At 34.6% G+C, this 24,591-nt stretch overlaps 3 protein-coding genes across 4 annotated transcripts; 1 reads left to right on the top strand and 2 right to left on the bottom strand.

Moving 5' to 3' along the window:
* Positions 1-66: 66 nt before the first annotated feature.
* On the bottom strand, positions 67-7,644 carry LOC131001316 (uncharacterized). Its single transcript, XM_057927678.1, has 17 exons — positions 6,929-7,644; positions 6,737-6,838; positions 6,584-6,650; positions 6,307-6,491; positions 5,817-6,077; positions 5,282-5,365; positions 5,137-5,184; positions 4,979-5,043; positions 3,345-3,393; positions 2,603-2,783; positions 2,369-2,490; positions 1,394-1,474; positions 1,246-1,320; positions 933-993; positions 788-848; positions 562-712; positions 67-456 (listed from the first exon to the last, which is right to left on the bottom strand). Exons 1-17 carry the CDS (start codon positions 7,331-7,333, stop codon positions 259-261), a joined length of 2,196 nt encoding a protein of 731 aa, XP_057783661.1. The 5' UTR covers positions 7,334-7,644; the 3' UTR covers positions 67-258.
* Positions 7,645-8,599: 955 nt separating this feature from the next.
* LOC131001318 (probable methionine--tRNA ligase) lies at positions 8,600-13,960 on the bottom strand. Its single transcript, XM_057927679.1, has 14 exons — positions 13,663-13,960; positions 13,429-13,573; positions 12,022-12,175; positions 11,767-11,922; positions 11,401-11,631; positions 11,144-11,287; positions 10,500-10,590; positions 10,287-10,393; positions 10,073-10,187; positions 9,495-9,613; positions 9,336-9,401; positions 9,116-9,244; positions 8,895-9,038; positions 8,600-8,801 (listed from the first exon to the last, which is right to left on the bottom strand). Exons 1-14 carry the CDS (start codon positions 13,775-13,777, stop codon positions 8,694-8,696), a joined length of 1,824 nt encoding a protein of 607 aa, XP_057783662.1. The 5' UTR covers positions 13,778-13,960; the 3' UTR covers positions 8,600-8,693.
* A 5,338-nt stretch (positions 13,961-19,298) lies between these two features.
* LOC131001315 (alkaline ceramidase-like) lies at positions 19,299-24,062 on the top strand. 2 transcript variants are annotated; one of them, XM_057927676.1, is made up of 3 exons: positions 19,299-19,738; positions 22,184-22,505; positions 23,199-24,062. In XM_057927676.1, exons 2-3 carry the CDS (start codon positions 22,255-22,257, stop codon positions 23,710-23,712), a joined length of 765 nt encoding a protein of 254 aa, XP_057783659.1. In that variant the 5' UTR covers positions 19,299-19,738; positions 22,184-22,254; the 3' UTR covers positions 23,713-24,062. The 2 variants fall into 2 exon arrangements, with proteins under 2 accessions (XP_057783659.1, XP_057783660.1); XM_057927677.1 differs by having other exon boundaries at positions 19,344-19,638.
* Positions 24,063-24,591: the final 529 nt, after the last annotated feature.

The raw sequence follows: 24,591 nt of genomic DNA, 5'->3' as shown, positions 1-24,591 counted from the left end.
AAGTCCTTGGATAAATTTGTCAACTATAATTGTTTTAGAGTGGACATATGCATTACATGTTGAAAGTGTTTTAGATATGATTTTGTATTAGCTCCATAATCTTAAATTTCCATTTGAAGCTAGGGCTAGTTTTCACCAAAACTCAACCCTTTGCATATAGTAGTATGCATGTACAGTATGTATAAGAATGTTTCATCATGAAACTGAAGGAAAAAAGAAATAGAATTTGTGTACAACTACTTTCATCTCTTCCTCTCATCAACTCAGTAGCTCGATCGATTTTGACAAAACCACAACTTTTTCGCTCCACTCTTTGCTCACCTCCTCTGAATATCTGGCAACTACATTGCGAGCTTCGGAGAGTTGGTCCTCCTCAATGGCAGAGTCCGTTTTGAGCGCAAAAAGTACTTCGTTGACATCTTCGTCGATCTTGAGGCAAAAGATGTTGCTGAATACCTGCAAATGGTAACGAGAAGAAACCAAAAACGTACCAAAATTAACATAACGTTGCAATTAGCTTGGTCGGATTGACACTATTGTGTACATCACTATAGTTCTCACCTTTTTCAGGCGCGAATACACTGCATCTTTCACGGTAGAGGATCTCGATACCAGATTGATGATGAATAAACCTTGCTCAGAAAGTGATTCTTTTGCGGCCAACATAAAAGATTCCTCGACAAAGTCCGCCTCAGGGCATGTCAATCCAGAACTGCATAAGAATATCCATTTAAAAATTGAACGAACAAGATGAAGATGACGAATGACCAGATAAGATCCACACTACCTTGTGTCTGATGAGTCTACATCCACTACAAGAATGTCGATTTTGCAGAAACTTTTGTCTTCTGCACAGAATACAATGCAGTTATTCAATACATTCTAGTTAAGCACATTTTCTTTATTTTCAGAGCTAGTTGATGCAGCTTTACCTGTCTCAACCTTAGAATCTGCTATCTCCTTAACAAATTTAATACCATCCGTAATATGTACCTAGAAAGGAACATAAAATGGGTTGAAGATTTTTAAAAATGCTTGCAGTCGAATTTAAACCATAAGCATCTAATGGCCTTATTTATATAACATAGCGTATTTTGTAGTTTGAAATAACAAGGTATAACTGTATAAGTAATGTGTGTTATTTTCATGAACTCAAATATGCACGAACTCAAATAAGTAGTTGACAAGAACATTAACCCACTCCTATTTCAATTTGGAATTTATTTATAAACGTGTTAGTGTTACCTTCAAGCGCTCATCTTCTTCAAAACCAAAAAATTCTCTAGCAACATCCAATACCACCGGGTCTAACTCGATAACCTATCAAATACAATTTGCATAAGATGATATAGCAAAATAATCAGGAATATAAAGTATCAGAATTTAGTTAAACCTCAATCTTGAGGGTGGGTAGATTTTTCTTCATGAACATAGGAAGTAGTCCTGCCCCCAGACCAAGAACCACTGTTTTTACCTAGAAAACATGGAAGAATTTTCCTTCAGTTCAATTATTCAAAAAATAGAGCCACATGCAAAAAATTATGAACGACTCGAAAGTAAAGTGGAGAAGGCGAGAGCCCCTTAGACAGCCATCAAGTTTCAGAAGTCCTTAAATAAATGTTATAGGGAATACCAATATACAACTCTGCCTTTACCTCGTGTAGAAAAAAATACTACCTCTGTCCCATTGATAATGACACACATTTCATTCCGTTTGTCTCACTGATAATGACATAGTCCAAAAGTAGAAATAAATCAGGACGTCTAATGCTCCTTAATTCCCGTGCTCAACTTGCTTTACACCCTAAATAAGTGGTTTCCACTTACTTTACACCATAAACTTACTTTGCACCTCCTCCTTAATTCCCGTGCCCAGAAAAAACGTGCTATTATCAATGAGACAGAGAGAATACTACCTTGGAAGGCAGAAGGTGTTAAAAAACTCATTTTTAGAGTTCAGATATCAACATGGATAATAAATAATAATAACCATAACAACAGTAGCAATACATACAATAAAATACTCCCTCCGTCCACCAATTCGTGTCCTAGGGGAAGGGGGCACAATTTTTTTAAAAAAAATGTATTGTTATTTGTTGAGTGGAGAAGGGGACCCACAATTAGTAAGTATAGTTGACTAATGACATTTTTTAAGATTAAAAGTGGTGGGTCCCTCAATGGCATATGTGTAAATAAGTGTAAAACATAAGGGTAGTAATTAAGGAAATAGTTACTTAAAAATAAGTAGGACACGAATTGGTGGACGGACCAAAATGGCAAATTAAGACACGAATTGGTGGACGGAGGGAGTAACAATTATAATAACAAATATAAAGCATATCTGTTTCCAAGAGAGTAAATCGCTCACCAAGTTTCCGAATGTGGTAGCTATGTTCAAATGTGAAGAGATCAACAGTATTCCTGAAATAATCCCATTGTGGTACGGACTAGCTAAGTAGTTGTGAATAACTTCCGTTTCACCGCTTGAACCTGCCCACAACAAAACAGAACACACAGGTCAACAAATGAAAAAATGCATATTAGTAGTTGCATAGAATGTACAGTACAAACACACACGCATAGAGGGAGATCAGATCCTCACCAGGAGTCCTAGATGAGAGAGAGTCAAAATTTGTCGATAGAAGAACTTCGGATTGCACCAAATTCTCAGTTCTTTCGAAAGTGAGACGCCGGTACTTATGACCCTTATAAGGATCATTTTTATTAATAGCTTCATAGATCACATCCTCCACGATGATTGGACCAGTCAAGTCAGATGTAACCTAGATTAACAAAAGGAAAGAAATCAGAAATAGAAAATTAAGATGAAAATATATGATATATCACAGGTTGCAGCATGTACTTTATATGAGATTTGTACTACACAATATATACACATACATATATATATATATATATATATATGATAAATCTATTATGAATGCTACTATGCAAAAACACGTCTTTATGTTGTTTATTCACCAGAATACTCATCATGCCCCACGAGGATATAATTGTTCGCAAGCAAACTCATTACATATCAATGGCGATAAATAAATAAATAAATAATAGCACTGACATATCGTGCAAGGCAGACTTCTGAGTCATTTAACAATAACCTCAAAGAAGTTGATTGGGACAAGAAATAGCAAAGGATTCATGTCCAACAAATAAGTGTCATAGTGAACCTCAGAACAAACCAAGGAAGGGGCACTAAGAGGCCACATATAAATTTGGGAATCTGAAACAAGTGTCTTTAAAACCAGATTATCAGGGGAAACCCAAATAAAAAATATTATGATGTGTATCTTGCGATATAAAATAAGAGATGGCAGTTATTTAACCTGGTGCACAATATCTCGCTTCTTAATTCCATCACCTGCTGCCAAAAATCTGCCAAAAGAAAAAAGGACAAAGGAAAACAAAAAACCTTTTTCCATCAACTCTAGCAAGTCAAAAGAATAACATTCAAATATCTGAAGCACATGCACTTGACAACTTCCACTAACATTTAAGGAGCAGAATTTCAAAGCATGCTAGTGATGAAAAGAATGAAAAAGTTGCATCTCGTATGCAAATACAGGCCTGGGAATAGAATGCCTACCAAAAACAACTACAACATGCAAATGCATAAGAACTAGAATAGCATATTCTTTTCTAACTTGAATGGAGAAGCAGCCTGCCCAGGACAGCAAGCACTGGAAAAGATACAGCATAGCTCTCTTGCTTATGACTAAGTTTGATATAGTCAAATGCTTCACAGAGTTCTACTCAAGCTACAGAAATTTTATTACCATAAACTATGAACAGTGTTTTCCTACACTATGATCCTTGGTTTAACTTGTGCCCTTATCTGTTTTGCATCATAATAGTGAGATCCACACTTTCCAGCCACTTTAGATAAGGTTATATATAGAACTTCTTCATACTTAGTCTTTTGCCTAACATTATGCTTGCACAAATCTATAACGCCAGATAAAGATGATATAGTGACAATATAATCCCTTGAAGGATCAACAAATGCAAAAAGAAAAAAGAAAATGTATGGAATGATAAAAAACTGTAAAGACTAAACATAATAGACATAATATATATATATATAGGGGAGGGCTAGGGTATAAATACTTCTTAACATATAAAATACGAACTGGCTAAAATGTATGAATTCTATGTAGAACACGTATGAATTCGCTGTATAATTGTATGAATTGTGAAAAATAAATTTTTTGCTATCTATAGGATTCGAACTTGGGACCATGAATTCATCCAACAAGGTAATGAATCAACCGTAAATCTTGATGATCTAAGGGCTGAAAATGGTTCATATTTTAGTTTCTAAGAGGTGTTTTTATTTTAGCCCACCCCTATATATATATATACAAACCCTGAAAATGGTTCCTAGTTTATATTTTAGAATGAGTTTTTATTTTAGCTCATCCATATATATATATATATATATATATATATATATATATATATATATATATATATATATAAAACGGAAGGGGCTACGCTATAAACACTTCTTAAAAATTCTCATTTGAACCTATATATATATAGGGTTGGGATGAATTGAGATTACACATGAACAAAATCTATGAAAAGTGATGAACATGAAATCCACGAACATGATATGAACGACCATATTAGTTGAATGCAATGTTCGTCTCGGGTTCTCTCTCTCTCTTTCTAATCCTGGAGAGAGCGAAAATTTTACTAATTTTTTGAATATTATTATTCAACGCTATACTGCCTTATTCAACACTATATATTGTCTTATTCACTTATTCATTAGTCTCACGATCTCACGAAAAATAGCAATTTCATTGGAACATATATATATATATATATATATATATATAGAGAGAGAGAGAGAGAGAGATTATGAAAAAGAACACCAGAACTAAGAAAACGCCATTCAAATGATTTGATGTTGGACATATTACTAATGGATAAGTAATAATTAATGGATACATACGGAATTTGAAGATCAGTGCCACCGTAGCTTGGAGCCAACTGCTTGACTAAAGGAGAAAGGTCCGACTAAAATAAGGAAAAACAAAATATAAGATGCTATCATATTTGCAGCAATAAAACAAAACCATTCTACTATGGAAAATACAGTGAGGTATTAACCTGGATGGACTCCATAGAAAAAATGGAATTACTAGAATCCAAAAAAACCTAGAGTCAATCCAGAACATTTTATTATTAGAAACAAAATATAAAGTGACAGATATAGGAATAATATACTAAATTTATTAGTGACAAGAAGGATTACCATGCACAACCTAGCAGTATTTGAACTTACAACAATAAGCCACTGCCCTTCTTCTGATGTGTAAAGCCAATCATGAGTTCTCAACTGAAATATAAAGTTTGGTCATACACCAGATAGCTTAAAACAAATTACACTGCCAGCATCTGATTTATGTTGGAAAAGGGGATGGGATCAAATTATTGATGACATAACAATTAACAAAAAGAAGAAACCAAAATTAATAGGTCTAGACCTCAACCCGGAAGTTGGTTCCTAAGAAATAAACAGATGAAACAAACTTCAAAATGATCTCCTAAAAGTTGTTCTAATAATTGTCACACAAAGTCACTTTGTAATCCCTAAAATGAGTTACTTTGATGAGATTTGATTTATATAATAGGAAAGCTTTCTAATCAATACAAGTAAGTGAATCTTCATATTCTTGAACAAAAGACACAAGAATATCCAATTGTGAGTAAACTGACAGGCACAAAACTCAGTAGCAAGTAGCAACCATATTTTGTGGAACAATATGCAATGGGGAAAAGAGACTTACTTGGGGAACAATGAATACACCATAGTGATGGATGAAGTTTTCTGGATCTTGCTTAGAATCAAGAAGCATGCCATTATAGACAAAATTGGATACTCCAGGTTCACCTAAGATAAGCTTTATCCTACGACCAGGTTGAAGAATTGAAATGTTTCCTTTTGCCCCGAATCTCAAGTCTTCAATTGAGTACGATACATCAGAGTCGTTGGAGTATTCTGTGCGAATCTTTCTTTCTTTTTCTAGTGTTTCATATAATTTTCGAGCCTAAACCATGTTAGAAAAGTAAATATATGTTTCCAGCCACCAGGTATAATGGACAAAATAAATTTAACTATCAGTAAAGAGAATGTCCAAGATAACAACAGAATAGAAAGTAGTTAAAGAATAGGTAACTTGAAATTCTTATTGAAAGTATATTGTCCTTTACATATCAAAACCATGCCAATAAGATATAATCCTATTGGGTTTCATAATAAGATGGAAATTGCTTTACCTGATTACCATGGCGTTCAATTGAATATTCACCCAAGAACAATGATATATCAGATATTGAAGTAGGAGAATCTTTCTCAGCGACTACCACAAAAGTCTGCAGTTTCGGGGTTCCATATGGTGGCCCTTGAGAAATGGCATGAAGACTCATTTTCCACCCAAATCGAAATTTAGGGAAAAGTAGGTCTGAGAAAAAGTCACGAGGAATATGAGAAAGAGACCCTAGATCATGGACCAGCATAAGAAAAGGTGATATTCAATAATATAAGGAACCATACCTAAGACATGAGATTCAGCTAAGGTGAGACAGATGAATTTTCCTCCAGGTTTCAGAACCCTCTTTACCTGATAATGCACAAGACAGTTTATGCATAATCAACTCTTTAGGTCTATCATGAAAGAAAGGTCAATATAGTATTAATATCTAACACCTCAGTTAAGTAGAGATGGCCTAATCTTGGACCAAGCTTGGGCTCCATCAAGGCATCCAATCCTCCTTTGTCCACAACAGCATCGAAGCTCTCATCGTGAAACTTAAAAACAGGTAAAGCGAACATCAGGAAAACGTAAGCCTCCTTTTGTTGAAGAAACAAAGTCCTAGTTATCCAAAAATGTGCAATTACCTGCAGCTCAGTCATGTCCATAACTCGCCACTTCATCTGCGGCCGGTCTCTCACATTCCTCCTCAACATATCCATAATCACCACTTTCGAGAAATCAATATTCGTTATGCTCTGAAATCCGGCATCGTAGAGCTGCTCCGAGAGCCTCGAGTTCCCGCACCCCGGCACCAAGATACTCACCTCCTTGGGAGGTTTCTCCGGGAATGAGAGATTCTCCGTGAGTAAGTTGCGGAGCTGCGGCCACTCGGCGTACCATTCGAAGGAATCGTCGCTGCCTCGAATTGTGAAGAATTTGTCCCAATTCTCTTTGTCTGTGAAGTCTCCGAGGGTTTTCAGAATCTCCTCTTGATTACTTTGGCCCTCTGCTTTCGCCATTCTTAGCTGCTGCTTGCTCTTCTTCCCCATCGCGGGTTTAGGGTTTTGCAGAGAGTTTGGCGTTCAATTGAGGTTTAAATTGTGCCGCTCAATTTTTTATAAACCCAAAAATATATTCGGAACTGTAACTGCCAACTCATATTTGAAACTAACTCAACAGATTCAGCTTCTTATTAAAAGAACTCAACAGATTCAGATTTACCTAAACAAAAATAAAATAAAATAAAAATAAAAGACGGAAAGCTCCCAATTTCATTACTATTACGCCATAAACTCATACTCGTACAAATACTGATTTACTGCCACTTGATAGCTGCAAATTTGCCTGAAATGTTTTTTGAAGAATGAAAATATTTATTTATCTGAATTATTAATGGAATTGTTTTTTTTTTTTTTGAGACGGATAAGTAATGGAATTATTAGAGCGCCAAAGTGCGGCCGCCGTAATCATTCGTGAAGTATTAATTAGTTATTGATTAATTAATTAAATCTTGATTAGGAATTAATAAGAATTTTAATTAAATTTATTGATTTCTAATTATGCTTTAAATAATTAAAAAAATTATTCGTATTAGTGCATAGAATTTGTCTTTTATTTGAGAAATGTGCAATCATTATAAATTCCCCTTTTTGGTTTGTTATTTTCTTTATGCTTTTTTTTTCTTCAGATTTGTACTTTACTAGTATATTGTTTATATGCTTATGTCAAAGAAGAAAAATAAATTCCCGTAAAATCTATGCAAGAATGAGATGATTTATCATTTCATCATGGAATGGACTGCTAGGCAATTGAAGTGATTGCCTCATATCCTACTTAAATACATATCATTATACACAGAGTGAGGTTCCAACTAAAACTGCAATTTTCATAAGAATATGAGAATTATTATAATTAATGCATTTGCTATAAAATTTAATATATTCATTAAAGTTAATGCACTCGGAAAAAAAAATTGCTCCCTTCAGAGCTTGAAACCAAATGATGCATTATTCAAGCAAAATGATGCATTCACCGTAAAATTTGATTATTAAATAATAAAAAATGACTATATGTTCATATTTTATTTAGTAAAACCTCAAAAAAATGCAATGGTTGAAATCATGTAAATTGTTCCTTATCCTTCCAAAATTAAAAGTAATGTTATACGTCGCAGATTCAGGCATGCATCCTTTTCAGAATATGGGCTTGGAACACTTAAATAATCCAATTTCTAACACTTGATAATTTTAGAGGTTTTTCCCTCGTTAATCATACATCATTTAACTGTTTGTTAATATATTGATCTACTCATTGACTTTTTCATCTTTTAACTCAAAAGTAAAATTATGTTTTGGAAGGATAATCCAATATTTGAACACACAGATAGTTTTGAGAGCATATGTATATAATTCAAATCTTAGTCTCCTTGAGTTTTTCAGATACTCCTTGTGCCTTAGCAAGCCTATCTGCTTGACTTCCAGCAAACTTGTTTCTGAAGAGCTCCACTTCATCATCTCTCTGCATGCATCATATTAGTGAATAAAGGATTAAGCATACAAAACAACACCATATCCCAACATTAGTAGTAGAAAGGTAAAAATGAAACTATACCAATTCTCTAAACAATGGCGTTGGGCTACCAATTTTATGACCGGCAGGCAGGAACACCCAGGGCGTTCTAGCCTTTTCAACATCACCTTTTTCATCAGAGAGTGAAAATCGTGTTTCGAGTGGCAAATCGAGCTGCTTAAGCACCTACGTATCAGAAAATATTGTTCAGCAACACCGCGATCATGGATATATATATATTTATGCTGCTAATGCAAATCCACCTCAAGGGAGAAAGACGGCATGAAAGGCTCCAAGAGGCATGCAAGAAGATACACTAATCCGATAGAAGTTTTTATGACCACCGAGCAACAAGGTCGATCCTCCTTGTAAAGCTTCCAGAACTGGCTTTCCTACAAGAGGATAACTCAATAAACTAAGTCTTTATATTAAACCTAATAGCAAAAACTTATAAATTATCAAAAACATGTGGCAGATGCGTACTTGCAAATAAGCATTTCCTTCACCGGATATGGACATAGCAATCTTCAAGCCTTGCTTTAGTTTCACCTACATCAAACGCGGTTCAGAATGTTATTCTTGGTGATAAACAGGCTGGCTCGTATTCAGTAGCAAAATAAGGCCATTTGTGCATTAGTTTGCCTTCTCCATTGCGTCTATATACTGCTCCACACAACTAGCGATCTTCTCTCCCAATGCTTTAGTCAATGGATGAGTATCTGCATTCGGAGCATCAGGGATGACCGAACCATATCCTGAACCTGAATCAGTAAAGAAAACTATTAGAAAGTGCATGTGGAAGAGTAAGGATCTCTTTCAGAGGTTAAGATCATCAGGCACCGAAAATATACGTTAAGAGGTCTAACCTACGAAAATCTGCAAGGGACTACTAGCCATTACAATCAATTTATTTGGTTTCATAAAATAAGCACACCAAAAGATGCTGCTTCTGATATAAAAACTCATGGACTTCTGCCTTCTACAAGATAAACTTCAAGAGAATTGTTGAAATATCTCTTGCTTTCTTCTCAAACCCACAGATTTTAGTATTTATTGCCCTCTTCCTCATCAACCTCGTGAAATCCATATGTGTAAACCAACATAAAACAGATCCTTATTGGTCGTCCTAAGGCAGAAAACTACATTCTTGTCCTGTTCCCTCATCTCATCTGGAGTCGAGAGTTGGAAAACGAATCAACAAGTAATGAAAAATCACTTACCTGGAGCTTTTGCAATGAAACTCAGGACTCGGTTGACAAAATTTCCTAGATTATTCAGCAACTCGCTGTTAAGCTTTGCTTGCAAATCAGCCCATGTGAATAGTGTATCCGATACCTAAAGATGAAATGTGGCCAAAGGGAAAATACCTCTTCAGTTTCTTATAATTCTGTTTGAATGCACCGTTGATACAAAAGGTGCTTGCATAGAGCCTACCTCTGGCCTATTTGTCAGCAGATAATATCTCCACACCTCTGCAGGAATATTTGTGTCTTTTGCATCATTTCCAAACACGCCTACACCCTTGCTCTTTGAGAATTTTCCTAACATCAAAACCAGGAAAACAGTTTAATCCAGGTGAAGATTGCTTCTCAGACTGTCACAGCTGAAAGCAAAGCGCTACATCTCATCTACTGTGATATGACTAACCAGTTTCATAGTTTAAATACTCTGTAACACTGATGGTTTTCATTAATGTCCAGTTTTCACCTGTTCCAATAAGAGTGGAAGGAAACATCACCTGAAAAATCAAATAACACTCACTAGTTTTACAAAGTATGCCAAATGTATATTGACACGCTATTATCTGTCAACGAAGGATGAAATAAGAAGAATTTGATACAAATGTAATTTGCCAAGCTAATATGTATGTAAAGAATTAACAACAAACAAAGTAGCATCCGCTAATGATGTTGAAAAAGGTCTGGTAAGATAATTCATAATATCAATTGCAGACACATTGAGCGCATACCAAACACAAAAACGCCACTGTAAATCAATATGAGCAACACACAAACTTATCCCTGATCTAATTGTGCAGATCAATTCATAGCTCACTGAGATAAATAAAACTTACCTACCATCAAACATGCCCCTATGAATGAAACTGGAATGAAAAGCCTAAACTAAAACAATAAATCAAACCAAAAGAGAAAGTATGAACTTAGAGAGAAAAACTACCAAAAGAAATAAAAAACCTCATGGGAAGTAAAAGTTTTATGTAGACTCAGAAATACTGAAACTCTATACAGTGGATATTTCCAGAATGCAAGTTTACAATTTTGACAACTTACAGTGTGAAAGGGAACATTATCTTTGCCCATAAATTGGTAAAGCTCAACATCTTCAGGATTCTTCCACCACCTCTCCCATTCTGGTGTGTAACATGAGGTGATAGAGACATATCCAATTGGAGCATCAAACCATACATAGAAAACCTAATGGTCAAATTGTAAATAGATCAGTCATTTATTGTAAAAATATAACACACTATTAGTGTCTTTTTCTTATAGCTGTGAACTGATCTGTACATTGCATCATCTGGTTTTACCTTATCCGTAAATCTCTCATGTGGGACAGGAACTCCCCATTTCAAATCTCTCGTTATACATCGTGGTTTCAACCCTTCCCTGAGCCATGCATGCGTTGCTTGAATAGCATTTTGGCTCCACCCTCCCATCACTGACGTGCTGTTTATATATTCTTCTAATTTTTCCTTCAGTAAGGGAAGCTCAAGAAACATGTGGTTTGTATCACGAATGTGTGGAGTGCTGCGACAAACCTGAGTGGAGGTAAATCGTCATTCTATCACAATCTAAAGAACGGGCAAGACAGTTGGTCGGATAAGGACTGAGTAAAGTACTTAATATAATCCATGTCAATGATATATTGCTATATCTATAAGATAATACCACACCTTGCACTTTGGCTCTAGTAGTTCTGTAGGATTTAAAAGCTTCCCACACTTTTCACACTGGTCTCCGCGTGCAGAATCATAGTTACAGCCTGGTGTTGGACAACTACCCTCCACAAGCCGATCTGCCAAGAATCTTTTACATGTTTCACAGTAGAGCTGCACGAGAAGATGGGAAATTGAAATGCAAATAGTAATTGATGACCAGAAAAAGTACATAGCAAGAAGCTAAATATGCTTTATGCAATAACATTGGACCTGTTGCATTATGTTTTCAGAAAGCCAATTATTCTCCAACAGTTTCTTGAAAATATCTTGACAAACTTCTGTCTGCTGAGCACTTGAGGTGCGGCCAAACTCATCAAAGCTTATACCGAACCACTTGTATACCTCTTTATGAATAGCATGATATCTGCTCAACCACCAAAAGTTGGATCATAGATAAATTCAGCTCCAATTAGATAATATTTCCATTGATCAATCATGAAATGATGTTGTCTTCGACTTCATAATGGAGTGGCATATGCAGCACTATATGCGTCTTACTACAAAACATTGTTATAAATACCTGTGACAAATGCCTTTAGGCATTCGAATGGATCGTCTTCTGGCGGTTTGTTTACTTTCCCATAACAAAATGTTATGTCATATAATTATCAGTTCTGGTGTAAAAGGCTCAAATCGACAGAATTATAATACATCATGTATAAAAGGGTTCAAACTAATATTCAACTTATTATGAATTTTCTATTTGATAGAACCTCATATTCACATAATTATTCTAGTTATTATCCAGTCACTACTTAGTTAACTAATGTTCTGTGTGTCCCATAAAACTAAACTAAAAGTATGAAGAAAAACTTAGACCTAATAAGTGGAGTATTTATAATAACATTACTGTAATTTTCACCTGGATTTCATCTTATGAAAGTTATATTTTTTAGTTAATCAAAAAGCTGTGTTTAAGTTCACAGAATTAAAATGATCTTATTTCAATAATACAATATAGTTTTCTTATTTCAATAATATAATATGCTAGTATTGAATGCACAACAAAATAACATGATGGATATGAGAGTCATCTTTTACACAACTTGAACTTTAATAAATAGACAAATGCTGATGGAACACTCCTTCAATACTTACACCAAGATACTAGAAAAATATTTTTTATTCCAGAAATCAAGTTGAATGGCTTTTTCATTCCAACATAACAAACTGGAATCAGGGGCTAAGGTGCAAATTTGTGACTATATGGTGGCAAATATATCCTTGCAAATAATGCAAACCAAATAGGCATTAAGATAATAAAACCACTTACTTTAGCTTTAGCATCAGAAGTGATACTCAAAGGAATATAAATTAATGTGATTTTCTCTTCACTTTGTTGGAATATGACTCTCTGTAACGCACTATCAAGAATTGATTCTCCGAGAAAGGACTTTTAGAGCTAGCAGTTTCACATAAGAATCAGAACAAATTATATGACAAATGCTTCTAAACTTTGTTTGTTTTCTCCAGTAAAACAGAGCTACTTCTGAGTTTTATCAAAAAGAAATGTATGTGTTAACAATCTTATGCACAAATACAAAGTGGTTAAGAAATATATTCCCGAAAAAATAAAAAAATAATATTGAAAGATGGACATAAAACAGAGCAAATTACTTGTCACAGATCTGTTTGGGAGAAGAGCCCTCCTCCATTGCCTTAGTCTCTGTTGCGGTGCCGTACTCATCCGTACCACAGATATAGATGACGTTATAACCCCTCATCCGGCAATATCGTGCAAACACATCGCCGCTCAGAACAGCTAAGAGTAAAGCAAAACAAAACTCAAAAATCATTTCTCCAAACACGGCGATGCAAATCGCAGCTAAACAAAATGAGATAGGAATTTACATCCGATGATGTTGCCGAGGTGCGGGACGTTGTTTACGTAAGGCAAGGCGCTCGTGATGAGGATGTTCCGCTTCCCTTGTATCGGCAGCTTCGCGCCTGCGCTCTCATCGCCCATTTTTCGACTATTTTCTCACTTTTGCGAAATATACGTAGTATGGGATGTAGCTTGGATTCTGCTGCCACAAGTAGGCTTGACTGCTATATCAATATGGAGATTTTTGGGTTTGGAAGTTTCTTAGCATATACGTTGACTTAACAATTTGGAGACACTTGCATTCTAACCAATTCTTCAACTTTGATTCTACCTAACTTCCCTTTTTGTTACTTCTATATTCAATCCTTTCCTTATATACTGTTTCATAGACTATATTTTGTGAAATTGTATTTACTAATATTCAAATCAAAATGCAAATTAATACAAAAAATATTATTGAATGTATATTTATATTTAAATATATTAATTATGTCTTATCAACATATGACATGATTTTATATACATATTCTTATTTGGCAAAAGTTTTATCCTTCATTCATCTTTTCACTTTTTCACATTCACACAAAACACTACTTTTTTTAATTTCTGTGCTAAAAAAAAAAGATCTCAAGATTCCTCACTAGTTTAATTATGAAATTGATTTCTAAAATTTACACTATTTTGCTTCTCAAAAAAAAAAATCACACTATTTTGTTTTGGGAACAAATGTTAAAAATTGTATTTAGATAATAAAATTAGTGAGCCATCTTATGCGATGCACGTACCACGATATATTTATTTATTTTTAAAATTTAAATATTAGTATTTGATTTAAAATAATATATTAATAGAGGCTAAATTAAGAAAAGACATAATCAAAGATACAATCACAAACAAAATACCTAAATTAAGAACATACATAATCAAAGAATAGAGTAAAAAGTGACAAATTCTATTTTAATATTAGTATCATTTATCTTGAATATTATTCTCTCTTGCTATTGAATCTTGGTGGTTGGGTGCAGTAATGAAGAGTAGGATTAGCAGTGGAGTGTAGGGTGTCTGTTGAATGATGTAGAATATGTTGAATTTCCTTCAATTTCAAAGGTTTTAGGAGTGTAGGAACTGAAAATCGCATATAGGACCGACGACTAGCCAAAATTCATCTTTTTCCCCGCGGTCACGACCTTAATTGACCGCGGTTGAAGAACATAGGGGAGCTGAAGGTGCATGCGGTTGGGCCCACGGCCGCGGCCCAGACCGCGGGTGTTCTCTGGATGAAATGGGGGCATGAGCCACAAGTGGTGACTGCTGGTGAGTCTTCTTCCCGCAATTGACTCGCTGGGCTTCGTTCTCTTTCGTCTGCCCTCCAATTCAACCACTGTTTGTGTTCATGAACAATTATAGGATTGTACTTCAATCCAATGCTTTCACATTTCTTCAATTTTTTTCTAAAATCACACCAAAGCTACAACCAAGCAACAATCTTCATAAAACTCAACACTAAAGCATAAGCACGCATTTACAAGCATAGTACGAAGGAAAATGACAACACATCATATGAAGTTGAGGTACGAAAACTATGTTTGACTGCATAACATTGTTACACGATTTTCATAAAACATGTAATAATCGTAAAATCATGTGCATTTTACATTAATTGTTACGCACTATTTTCACAAAAGTGTGTAATTGCGAAAAAGTGTATAATTATGAAAAAGTGTGTAACAATGTAAAATACATTATTACACACTTTTCGCAATTATTTCACAATTTTACAAAATCGTAAATCATAAAAAATGTGTAACTATCTATTTTACATTATTACACAGTATATACAAGGATATTTTGGTCACAATGACTAATATTTCCCTCTTTTATCGGTGTTACCTCATTGCATATATTACTAATTACTAATTGTATAATAATAAAAGCAACTGATCCTCATGCATTCCCACTTGTTTATATATAGGGAGAGAGAGAGAGAGAAATATATAGATGACTTTTAACACATCGGAATTCCAACAATGAATTGCTTTGGAATACTGTTAAATTAATTGCTTTAATTTGGAATACTGTTAACTTAGGATTTTCGGATCTTTCCTCTAATGATAATTTTAACATCACCCCGATCCACTGGTGCCTTTTCACTTATACAATTTAATCTCGACATTTGCCAATTACTTTTGCCATCATATCAGGTTAGAGGATTCATAACACTACTGCATGACTTAAGTTTTTTTTTCCTCGTCAATTATCAAATGAATGCTTGTATTTTGTTTAATCTCAAGTCTTTGGTTTTATCATTTAGTATAATTTAAGTTAATTTAATTTGTTTGATGCATATTCCATTATAAAAAATGAATTTGAAGAAAATTTAATATCAAAGATAAAAATGTATACATAAATAATGCATAGTAAACGATCCTAAAAGCACAAGTTAGAGGCATATATATTATACATCTTCCTTCCACGTTAAGCATGGAATCAACTTACTTTTCTTGAAAAGTAGCCATGCAAAGAAGACACACTTTCCAGTCAATAGATTGGTATAATATTTACTAATAAAATCCTCAAATAATTAATAATCACCACAAATGGTAACTTGTACTCGACAGTAAACATACTTGTACATTTTATTTTATTTTATTAATTATTAATTAATTTTAGTATTACTGAATTAAGTTCGTGTTTATTGATCCAAATAAACTTCATATATAGATATAAACACGACACGAGCCACAAAAGAAGTCGCATTCATGTCTAGAATAGAATCGAGTTCCACACGTTTTCTAAAATGGAGAATATGATACCGAGGATAAATTTTAAATCTTGATTAATTAATGGAGATAAAAAAGACAAAAAACAAAAACATACATGAAATTAATGGAGATAAAAAAAGACAAAAAACAAAAACATACATGACTCGTCTGAACTCTGAAGGATCAACCGTTAGTTCCAACATACTAATTATTTTGCTCGATTGATGCCTTGTAATAATAATACGAGCTTTTATATTGATGATCGAGCTTGGCTCGTCACCCACTTAACAAGCTCGAGCTCGGCTCGAGTTCGGCTTGGGTGATGCTCGATAATGTCGAATTCGAGCTTGAGCTCGAGCTCGACTCGTTAGATGTTCGTATATATGATGTTCAAGCTCGAATTTGTTATAAATTTAGGAAAATCTTCTTAATTAATATGTTACTCGAGCTCGAGTTCGACTCGTCTAAGGCTTGTGTACTAACTCGTTTGAAGGTTCGACTGAAGGTTCGTGAACAGGCTCGCGAACAATCGAATTCGAATATGTTCGCGAGCTCAACGAACCGAGCACTGTCAGGCTCGAGCTCGGCTCGATAAAAATTTTGAGCTCGAGCTCGGCTCGTTTATTATCGAATCGAGCTCCGAACGAGCTTTTTTCGAGCCGAATCCCGAATAGCTTGCGAGTAGCTCTGTTCATTTACAGTCGTAGTTGCATCTATCCTTAAGTCTCCTTGTTGGGTTGCATCTCTACGTACGTTGCTTAATGAATTATATATATATATATATATATATATATATATATATATATATAGAGTGTGGTTCTAGAGAGAACTAAATTATTTGTGAGAACGGGAGAACCATCAAATCTAATGCATTCACTGTAAAAATTAATGCATTCGCTGTTAAAATTAATGCACTAAAAAAATAAAAAAAAAAATGCTCCATTCAGGATTCGAACCCAGGTTCTATATGCATCAAACAAGATGATGCATCCACCGTAGATCTTGATGATCGAATGGCTGAAAATGGTTCTCCGTTCTTTTTTTATTTATGGTTCTTTCTTGAACCTCTCCCTATATATATATATATATATAAATTAACTCAAAAACTTTTTTTTTTTAGACAAATTTAACTCAAAAACTTGATACTTAAACGAGTTACTTTTTTCTTGAGGAATATTAATTTTCTACTTATTTTTTAAAATAATACTTTTAACGTTTCAAAGTATCACATCTTCTTTATTTCCTTTTCTCCTTTCCCGGTTGAAAATGATCCATTCGTCTAAAATGATATACCAAAACATGTTTGTAGGGAATAGGCATTTGCTTTCAATTATTGAATAAATAAGCCCTACAAGTAAATATTTGCTTTCAATTATTGAATAAATTAATTAATTTATGATATATATATATATATATATATCGAGTAAAAGAAAAAGGTTTACTTTGCTTCGATATATATGCTTTTCCAATTATGATAATTGTACTAATTAAACTTGAGAATAATGAATGAATTAGCTTATGGCTAGAAAAATATAAATAGATGTAACAAAAGTAGTGGATCAAATCAGCCCAACTTATTTGATCGTATTAAATATGAAATAAACATAAAAGTTTTGCTTGAAGGGATTTTGAGCCAAAGATCTTGATAGACTAAAAGCACAACCACTATACCACAACAAATATTTTGGCATCTATCTAAATAAACCATCATTGATATATATGGAACTTTTTCTACCGACGTCCGATTGCTCTAATGAACTGTTTAAGCGGGCTTGTTTGGACGATTTTTTTATTTTTATTTTTATAACATGTAAAATCAAGATTCTACACTACATATGTTAATAGGTAGCTCGTATCGAACCAATTTTACATTTTTTGTTTTTACGATCATTTTACAATTTCAATGGTTGAACATGAGCTTGAGATTTTATGGGTTGCCCTTGGTTCAAAGCACTAAGAAAATATATTTTTTTTAGGCGAAAAGGAAGATATATTACTTCAAATTAAAATTTACAATATCGAGAAATCACAGTAGGAACACCCAGGGGGCGGATCTAGAATTTGCCGATAGGGGGGGCTGACCTTGAAGGTAATAAGTGGGGGTTCGGGGGCTACCGCCCCCGAGCCAAATTTTTTGGGCAATCCGTACAGTTCATTTTTATATTTAAGTAGAATTTTAATAGACTTAGGATTAGAATTCGATCACCTACTATAATAAATAATTATTCTCTTTCTATTGATTCAATAATATATACACTCAAAGCATATAAAAAGCTACAGCTATATGTTTTTAGAAAAATTAATCTAGCTTCTACAAGAATAAACTTATTTTTATTAGTATATTAAAATGTATTTTTATCTTTTTATAAGAGCTAGACTGGGCTAAGACTGAACTATAGATTAAATATATTAAATATATATAAGACAAAATTTTGGGCTTGCACTGGGCTGGAGCCCAGTGTAGCCACCATGTAGATCCGCCCAAATTCATGAAAAAAAAAAGCAAAGTTGGCTAGCTCATGAGCCGCCTTATTTGCAACTCAACGAACGTGGGAGAACTCTAGCATCAAATACTTGCGAGCATGCTCAAAAACCTCCTACAAATCATCACTTAGCGAGTCCGTCCCACCACATGATCGTGCAAGACATCGAGAAGTGAGTCGGTATAAATGACAACCAACCCAAAGTCATTATCCAGACACAATTCTATAATTGAGAATTCTTCTTTATTTTTTTATTTTTCAATATTCAATTAAAATTAATATTTTTATTATATTTATAAGTATAATAATTAAATTAATATTAATTTTATATAAATATAAAAATTTAAAAATATTTTCTCTAATGCACGGAATGCAATGGGCCAGTGTGATTAAATTATGAGTATTTTGTGTACAAAGAGCGCAACTTATCAACTTTAAATCGAACAACGATCGTGTCATGGTGTGATCGACTGAAAGATTTTGATGAAAATAAAATATAGTCGTATAGAAAATCTGATGATGAATAGAATTGTCTCGGTTACGTCACGTGCCCAAAGCGCGTGGTTCCACGCTCCCCCATAGGTGAGGAAAGGCAATTTGAATCCTACCGAAACTCAAAACTTACTTCCTTTCCCAACACCTAAAAGCCGAAATCTCTCTTTCATAGTTTCGATTAAATAATTTCCCAATTTCGATATTAAAAGGAGGAAAAAGAATCCGGCCATGTACTTCCATTCGCCTACACGAACACATATAGGTACGCGTATACAGCGGTGATATCTATATTATTTCTGCCGAATTTCCAAGGGTTCGTTTGTGTGAGTGTAGCGGCCGCCGCGCAGATCTGAGTTTTTCAGGTCAGTTTGCTTGTCAATCGCCGATTTTATGTGTTGGTTGTGAAAGTAATGCAGAAAATTAAGCGGTGTGGGTGTTTGATTGATCGAGGAAGCTAATTATGATTTTTTTTAATGATTTATTGGATTTGGAGAGTTGTTTTTCGGAGGCGGTTGGCGGTTTGTTGAGTGGAACGATCGGTGCTTCGTTTGGGATATTTTTTCGAATGATTTGCGTGTTGTGGAATATTTGATTTGAAGATCGGTTTGGTGGATGTTAGTTAAGCATTATTTGTTCTTTTTTGCTGTCTGTTGATTTCTTGCTTAATGCTTATAAATATATTTGTTCATGTTTAATGTTGCATCTGTAGGAGTATTCTGGTATTTGATATGGAATGTGGAGGTTGATTCATATTGTTACCTTCCCAAAATTGTAAAAATATAGGTGGCCAAGTCTACTGTCTTGTTTAGATGCATTCAGGAGCACTTGTAAGGAAGAATGTACTATTGATCAGTCTAATACTTACTAACTCAATCATGCATCTCTTTTTAGATAAGGAACAAAGTTGAGATTTCTGCTTGTTATGTGGCTATGTGTGTAGTTTCCTTATGCTGTAGATGGTGATGCTACCGTGCTCTGATATTTTCTAGAGGTTTTTGTGTGACTTGAGCCACTTTTCCCCTACTTTAAAACTATACATAAATCATCAATTTCTACACTATTATCTAATATTATTATTGAAGTAATCCTGAGTGGGTGAGTTCAACCTTGGTTGCATTTTGTTTGTTTAATCTATTTCTTAGCGTTTTTTTTCCCCCTTTGCAATTGAGACTCAGATTATGGTATAAATATATGTTGCACATGCTATCTTCGACACCATTTATGTTGGTCCTTAGATTCATTTGCCATACCAATGGAATAGACTAGTGACGGGAAGATTCAAGTTTCTTTTGATTCTATTTGTGTCAACTAGATGTGTAATCCTTCTCTTATGTGCAGTATGTTTATTTGGTAAAAAATTGCCTTCATTTTTTATTGAAGAAGCTGTGCAGTAAATTTATCAAACCAAGTTTCATTTTCCAAAAATATGGGAGAAATGCTGAAGTGGCTTCAGTAGATATTATCCTACCTCAACTATAAGTCTATAAGAACTCTAAGAAAAAGAAGGGTTGTAAAAAGGAATGTGTAGTTCAAGTGTTTAAGTTGAGATTGCATATAGAAATGACTTCATTGCCCCAGTGTTGTAAAAAATGATTGGAGCGGCTGCCTTGAGGTGCGCCTCAAGGCGAGGCGGTGCCAAACCGCTCCAAATCTTACGCCTCTGTTGTTAAATTAATAATATACGCATCTTCTGCATGAGGCGGTCGCCTTGGTAAGGTTGTGATGAGGCGGTGCAGTTTATAAGTCCCAGCCGCAATTTAGAAGCTTTTCTTTTTAAAAACAAATTCCCATGAACAGCTGCAATTTATATCTAAGAGTAAAAGGCCCATTCAAATAATTATATTTTAACCTAAATTAATGTATTCAAAGTATAAATAAATACAAACTTGTATGGTGGAAAAAACACAAAGTTACACCAGACAAATAATTATATTCAGCTTTTATTTTGATTATTTTAAAACCTATAAACTCATAATTTATATATTTTTGATTGATATATGTTGTTTTATACTCCCTCCGTCCCACCAGGCATGGCTCCTTACTTTTGGCACGGTTATTAAGAAGAAGAGTGATTAAAGGAGAAAAGTGATAGAAAGTAGTGGAGCCCACAACTTTTTGTGAGATAGGGATTTCCTTTTTTTGGAAAGGGCCATTTCTAATGGGACAACCCAAAATGGCAAGGGGGCCATATTAAATGGGACGGAGGGAGTAGTTTTTTATAATTATTATGATTTTTTTTGTCTTCGCCTCCTGGCTTACGCCTTGCACCACCTCGAGGCTTACCGCCTTGCTTCGCCAAGGAAAAACGCCTCAGCTCCACCTTAAGCTTTTGACAATATTGCATTGCTCTAGATAAATGCCAAATAAAAACACTCTTCATTGTGCCCCTGTACTCTGTTATGTTGCTGAAGGTCCTAAGCTCATACTCTAACGGTTATTGTTGTTTACTTGAATGTGTTAAAGCATGAGACTTCACATAGGGTGTGGTGCTGGTATGTGTGCATATGTCCGCATACAAAAATAAAGCGACCTTGTTATTTGGTTCAGGCTTCTGTCTACTATTTCCCACTTGTGCAAATTGTGTTCCATTGTATTTGGCATGTTGTTGAGATGGTCGAAGTAAAATGACCCTCTCCCCTGATCTCCTTGGAGCAACTTTTTCCATCAGTACCTCTAAATTTATTTTTATATAATTGATCATGAAGATCATTCTAATTTTGTACTTTCTAAGTTAGCTCATATCTGGTCTGCACAGATTATACATTGAATTTTATCTGCACATATTATACATTAAATTTTATCTGTAGGATTCCGGAATTAGTTACATCCCAGTGCACCTTAAGAAAGGCCGATAACACTGAAGCTTAAGTACTGAGAAATGGAAGATCTTTCAAGTTTTTGGGGCCCCGTGACATCCACACATGAGTGGTGTGAGCTGAATTATGTCCACTCTTCTTACATTGCCGAATTTTTCAACACCATATCTAATATCCCATGCATCATCCTAGCACTCATTGGTCTTGTTAATTCACTGAGACAACGATTTGAGAAAAGGTTCAGCGTCCTTCACTTATCAAATATGATACTCGCCATTGGCAGCATGTTATATCATGCCACATTGCAGCGACTGTAAGTTCTTATGTTGTGTCCTTGCCTTTCTGCTTTTTTATTTGAAATCAGATCTATATCCTTCTATGTTACTTTCATCTTTAAACATGCGACATGGTGGACAATACTGCTTCTTATCGGTCTCTATATTTCGTACGATAGTCGAGTGTAGTATTGCTTGTTCATTAGGGGACACCATATAACTAACAAAACCTGGTGTTGAAAGTTTCAAATTTCAGATGTTAGAAAATTGGATTGTTGGTTAAGATTTTGAAGAAAAGAGATCTTATATGGGCCCTCTGTAATAGATTATAGACAAGTGAGAACCTTACCATGTAACATGACTTTTAGTTTTAACTTTTAAGTGGGAATCAAATTGTTATCAGCAATCCTTTAACTATATAGAGGCGCTTGATGATGTTCGATGATTGTTTCTAAATATTGATCTATATATGATTTTGGACCTGGTTGACTATGTTCCTTACCTTGCTTGAAGTTGGTCTCATATTAAAGGGGATAAGACAGTATCTTGAGGTTATGATAATAGTTTTGAGTACCTATTTAGTATCTTGTCGAATGTAGGATATATTTAATGAAGTTATGCAAGTCAAAATAGTTTCTATGAAATAGTTGATTTAAACGACCTCTAGTATTGATATATCTGGCGCTATTTTGATATAACCCCTGCTCACGGATTATTTTGAATTCATTCAGGCAGCAGCAAGGGGATGAAACACCTATGGTGTGGGAAATGCTCCTATATATCTACATTCTTTACTCTCCTGATTGGCATTATCGAAGTACAATGCCCACCTTTTTGTTTCTCTATGGTGCAATATTTGCAGTTGCACACTCACAAGTTCGCTTCGACATTGGTTTCAAGGTGCACTACGCACTGCTTTGTCTTCTTTGCATTCCTAGGATGTACAAGTATTATATTCACACTGAAGACAAAGCTGCTAAGAGGTTGGCAAAGCTCTATGTGGCCACTCTTGTTGTGGGAACTATCTGTTGGCTAGTTGACCGTCTCTTATGCAAGCATATTTCGCTGTGGCACTTCAATCCACAGGGTCATGCCCTGTGGCATGTTTTAATGGGTTTCAACTCATACTTTGCCAATACATTTTTGATGTTTTGCCGAGCTCAACAACGAGGGTGGAATCCAAAAGTAGAGCACTTTTTGGGTATGTTCCCTTACGTCAAGATTCAAAAACCAAAAGCCCAGTAGCAGCAGATACCACCTGGTAGAAATGAATTACTTGTGACAAAGTGCGACCATGTTATGTGCTGGTTGGCAAAACTGAGATTCATTTTTTTTGTCTTTTTGTTTTGAAACATGTATGTAAATGATAGCTGGGAGTAAACTTAGTTGGTTCATATTTAAATTTTGACTGTAAAATTAGCGTTTTGTGAGGTAGCATATTTTTAGACTCCCACTCAAGCCACCACGAACTAGGTGTTATCTATTGAGTTTTCAATCTTCTCCCTATATCGTATTCGTGTGTGCTGAGAAGGGTTTTTATTTTCATTCGTTTGGATTTTCATTTGAATTCGAAATATCTATATTTACCCCTCCTATTTATTTGTTTTCGTCGACTTGGATTGAACAGAAACAGTTATGTATATCTTGATCGCCCCTGTTAGGTAGCGTTCGGTTGCTTCAGATAAAATTGGATCAAGATTATTCCAGATAAATTGGTTCGAAACTAATTTTGGGATAGGGCAAGATTAACTTTTATGTGGCACTGAATTGATCAGTTCATTCAATTTAATCCATGAAACCGAACAATTCCCAACTGTTTTCATGCAATCTTCGAACCACATTGTAAGCATGATTCTCAAAGGATATAAATAAGGGTTGGAATTAAAAGTACCCACATGCATAATATGTCTATGAAAAATACTCACCCCTTTGTAAAAGTACCGAAAAGTGTACTTGATGGTGATGGCTTGCTTGATTTTTTGTAAAAGTTCTTACACTTTTCTTACACAAGTACAATTGTGTAAGAAAATGTGTAAGATAGATAGTTAAAAATGCACAAAACCAGATAAATGTGCAATTATTGTAAAGCCACGTGACCTAAAATGCCCTAAGTTTGAAAATAAT

Source organism: Salvia miltiorrhiza, chromosome 8 (genome assembly GCF_028751815.1).
Source record: "Salvia miltiorrhiza cultivar Shanhuang (shh) chromosome 8, IMPLAD_Smil_shh, whole genome shotgun sequence".
Taxonomy (NCBI): domain Eukaryota; kingdom Viridiplantae; phylum Streptophyta; class Magnoliopsida; order Lamiales; family Lamiaceae; genus Salvia; species Salvia miltiorrhiza.
The sequence above is the reverse complement of the archived record's forward strand: the minus strand, read 5'-3'. Positions and strand labels throughout refer to the sequence as shown.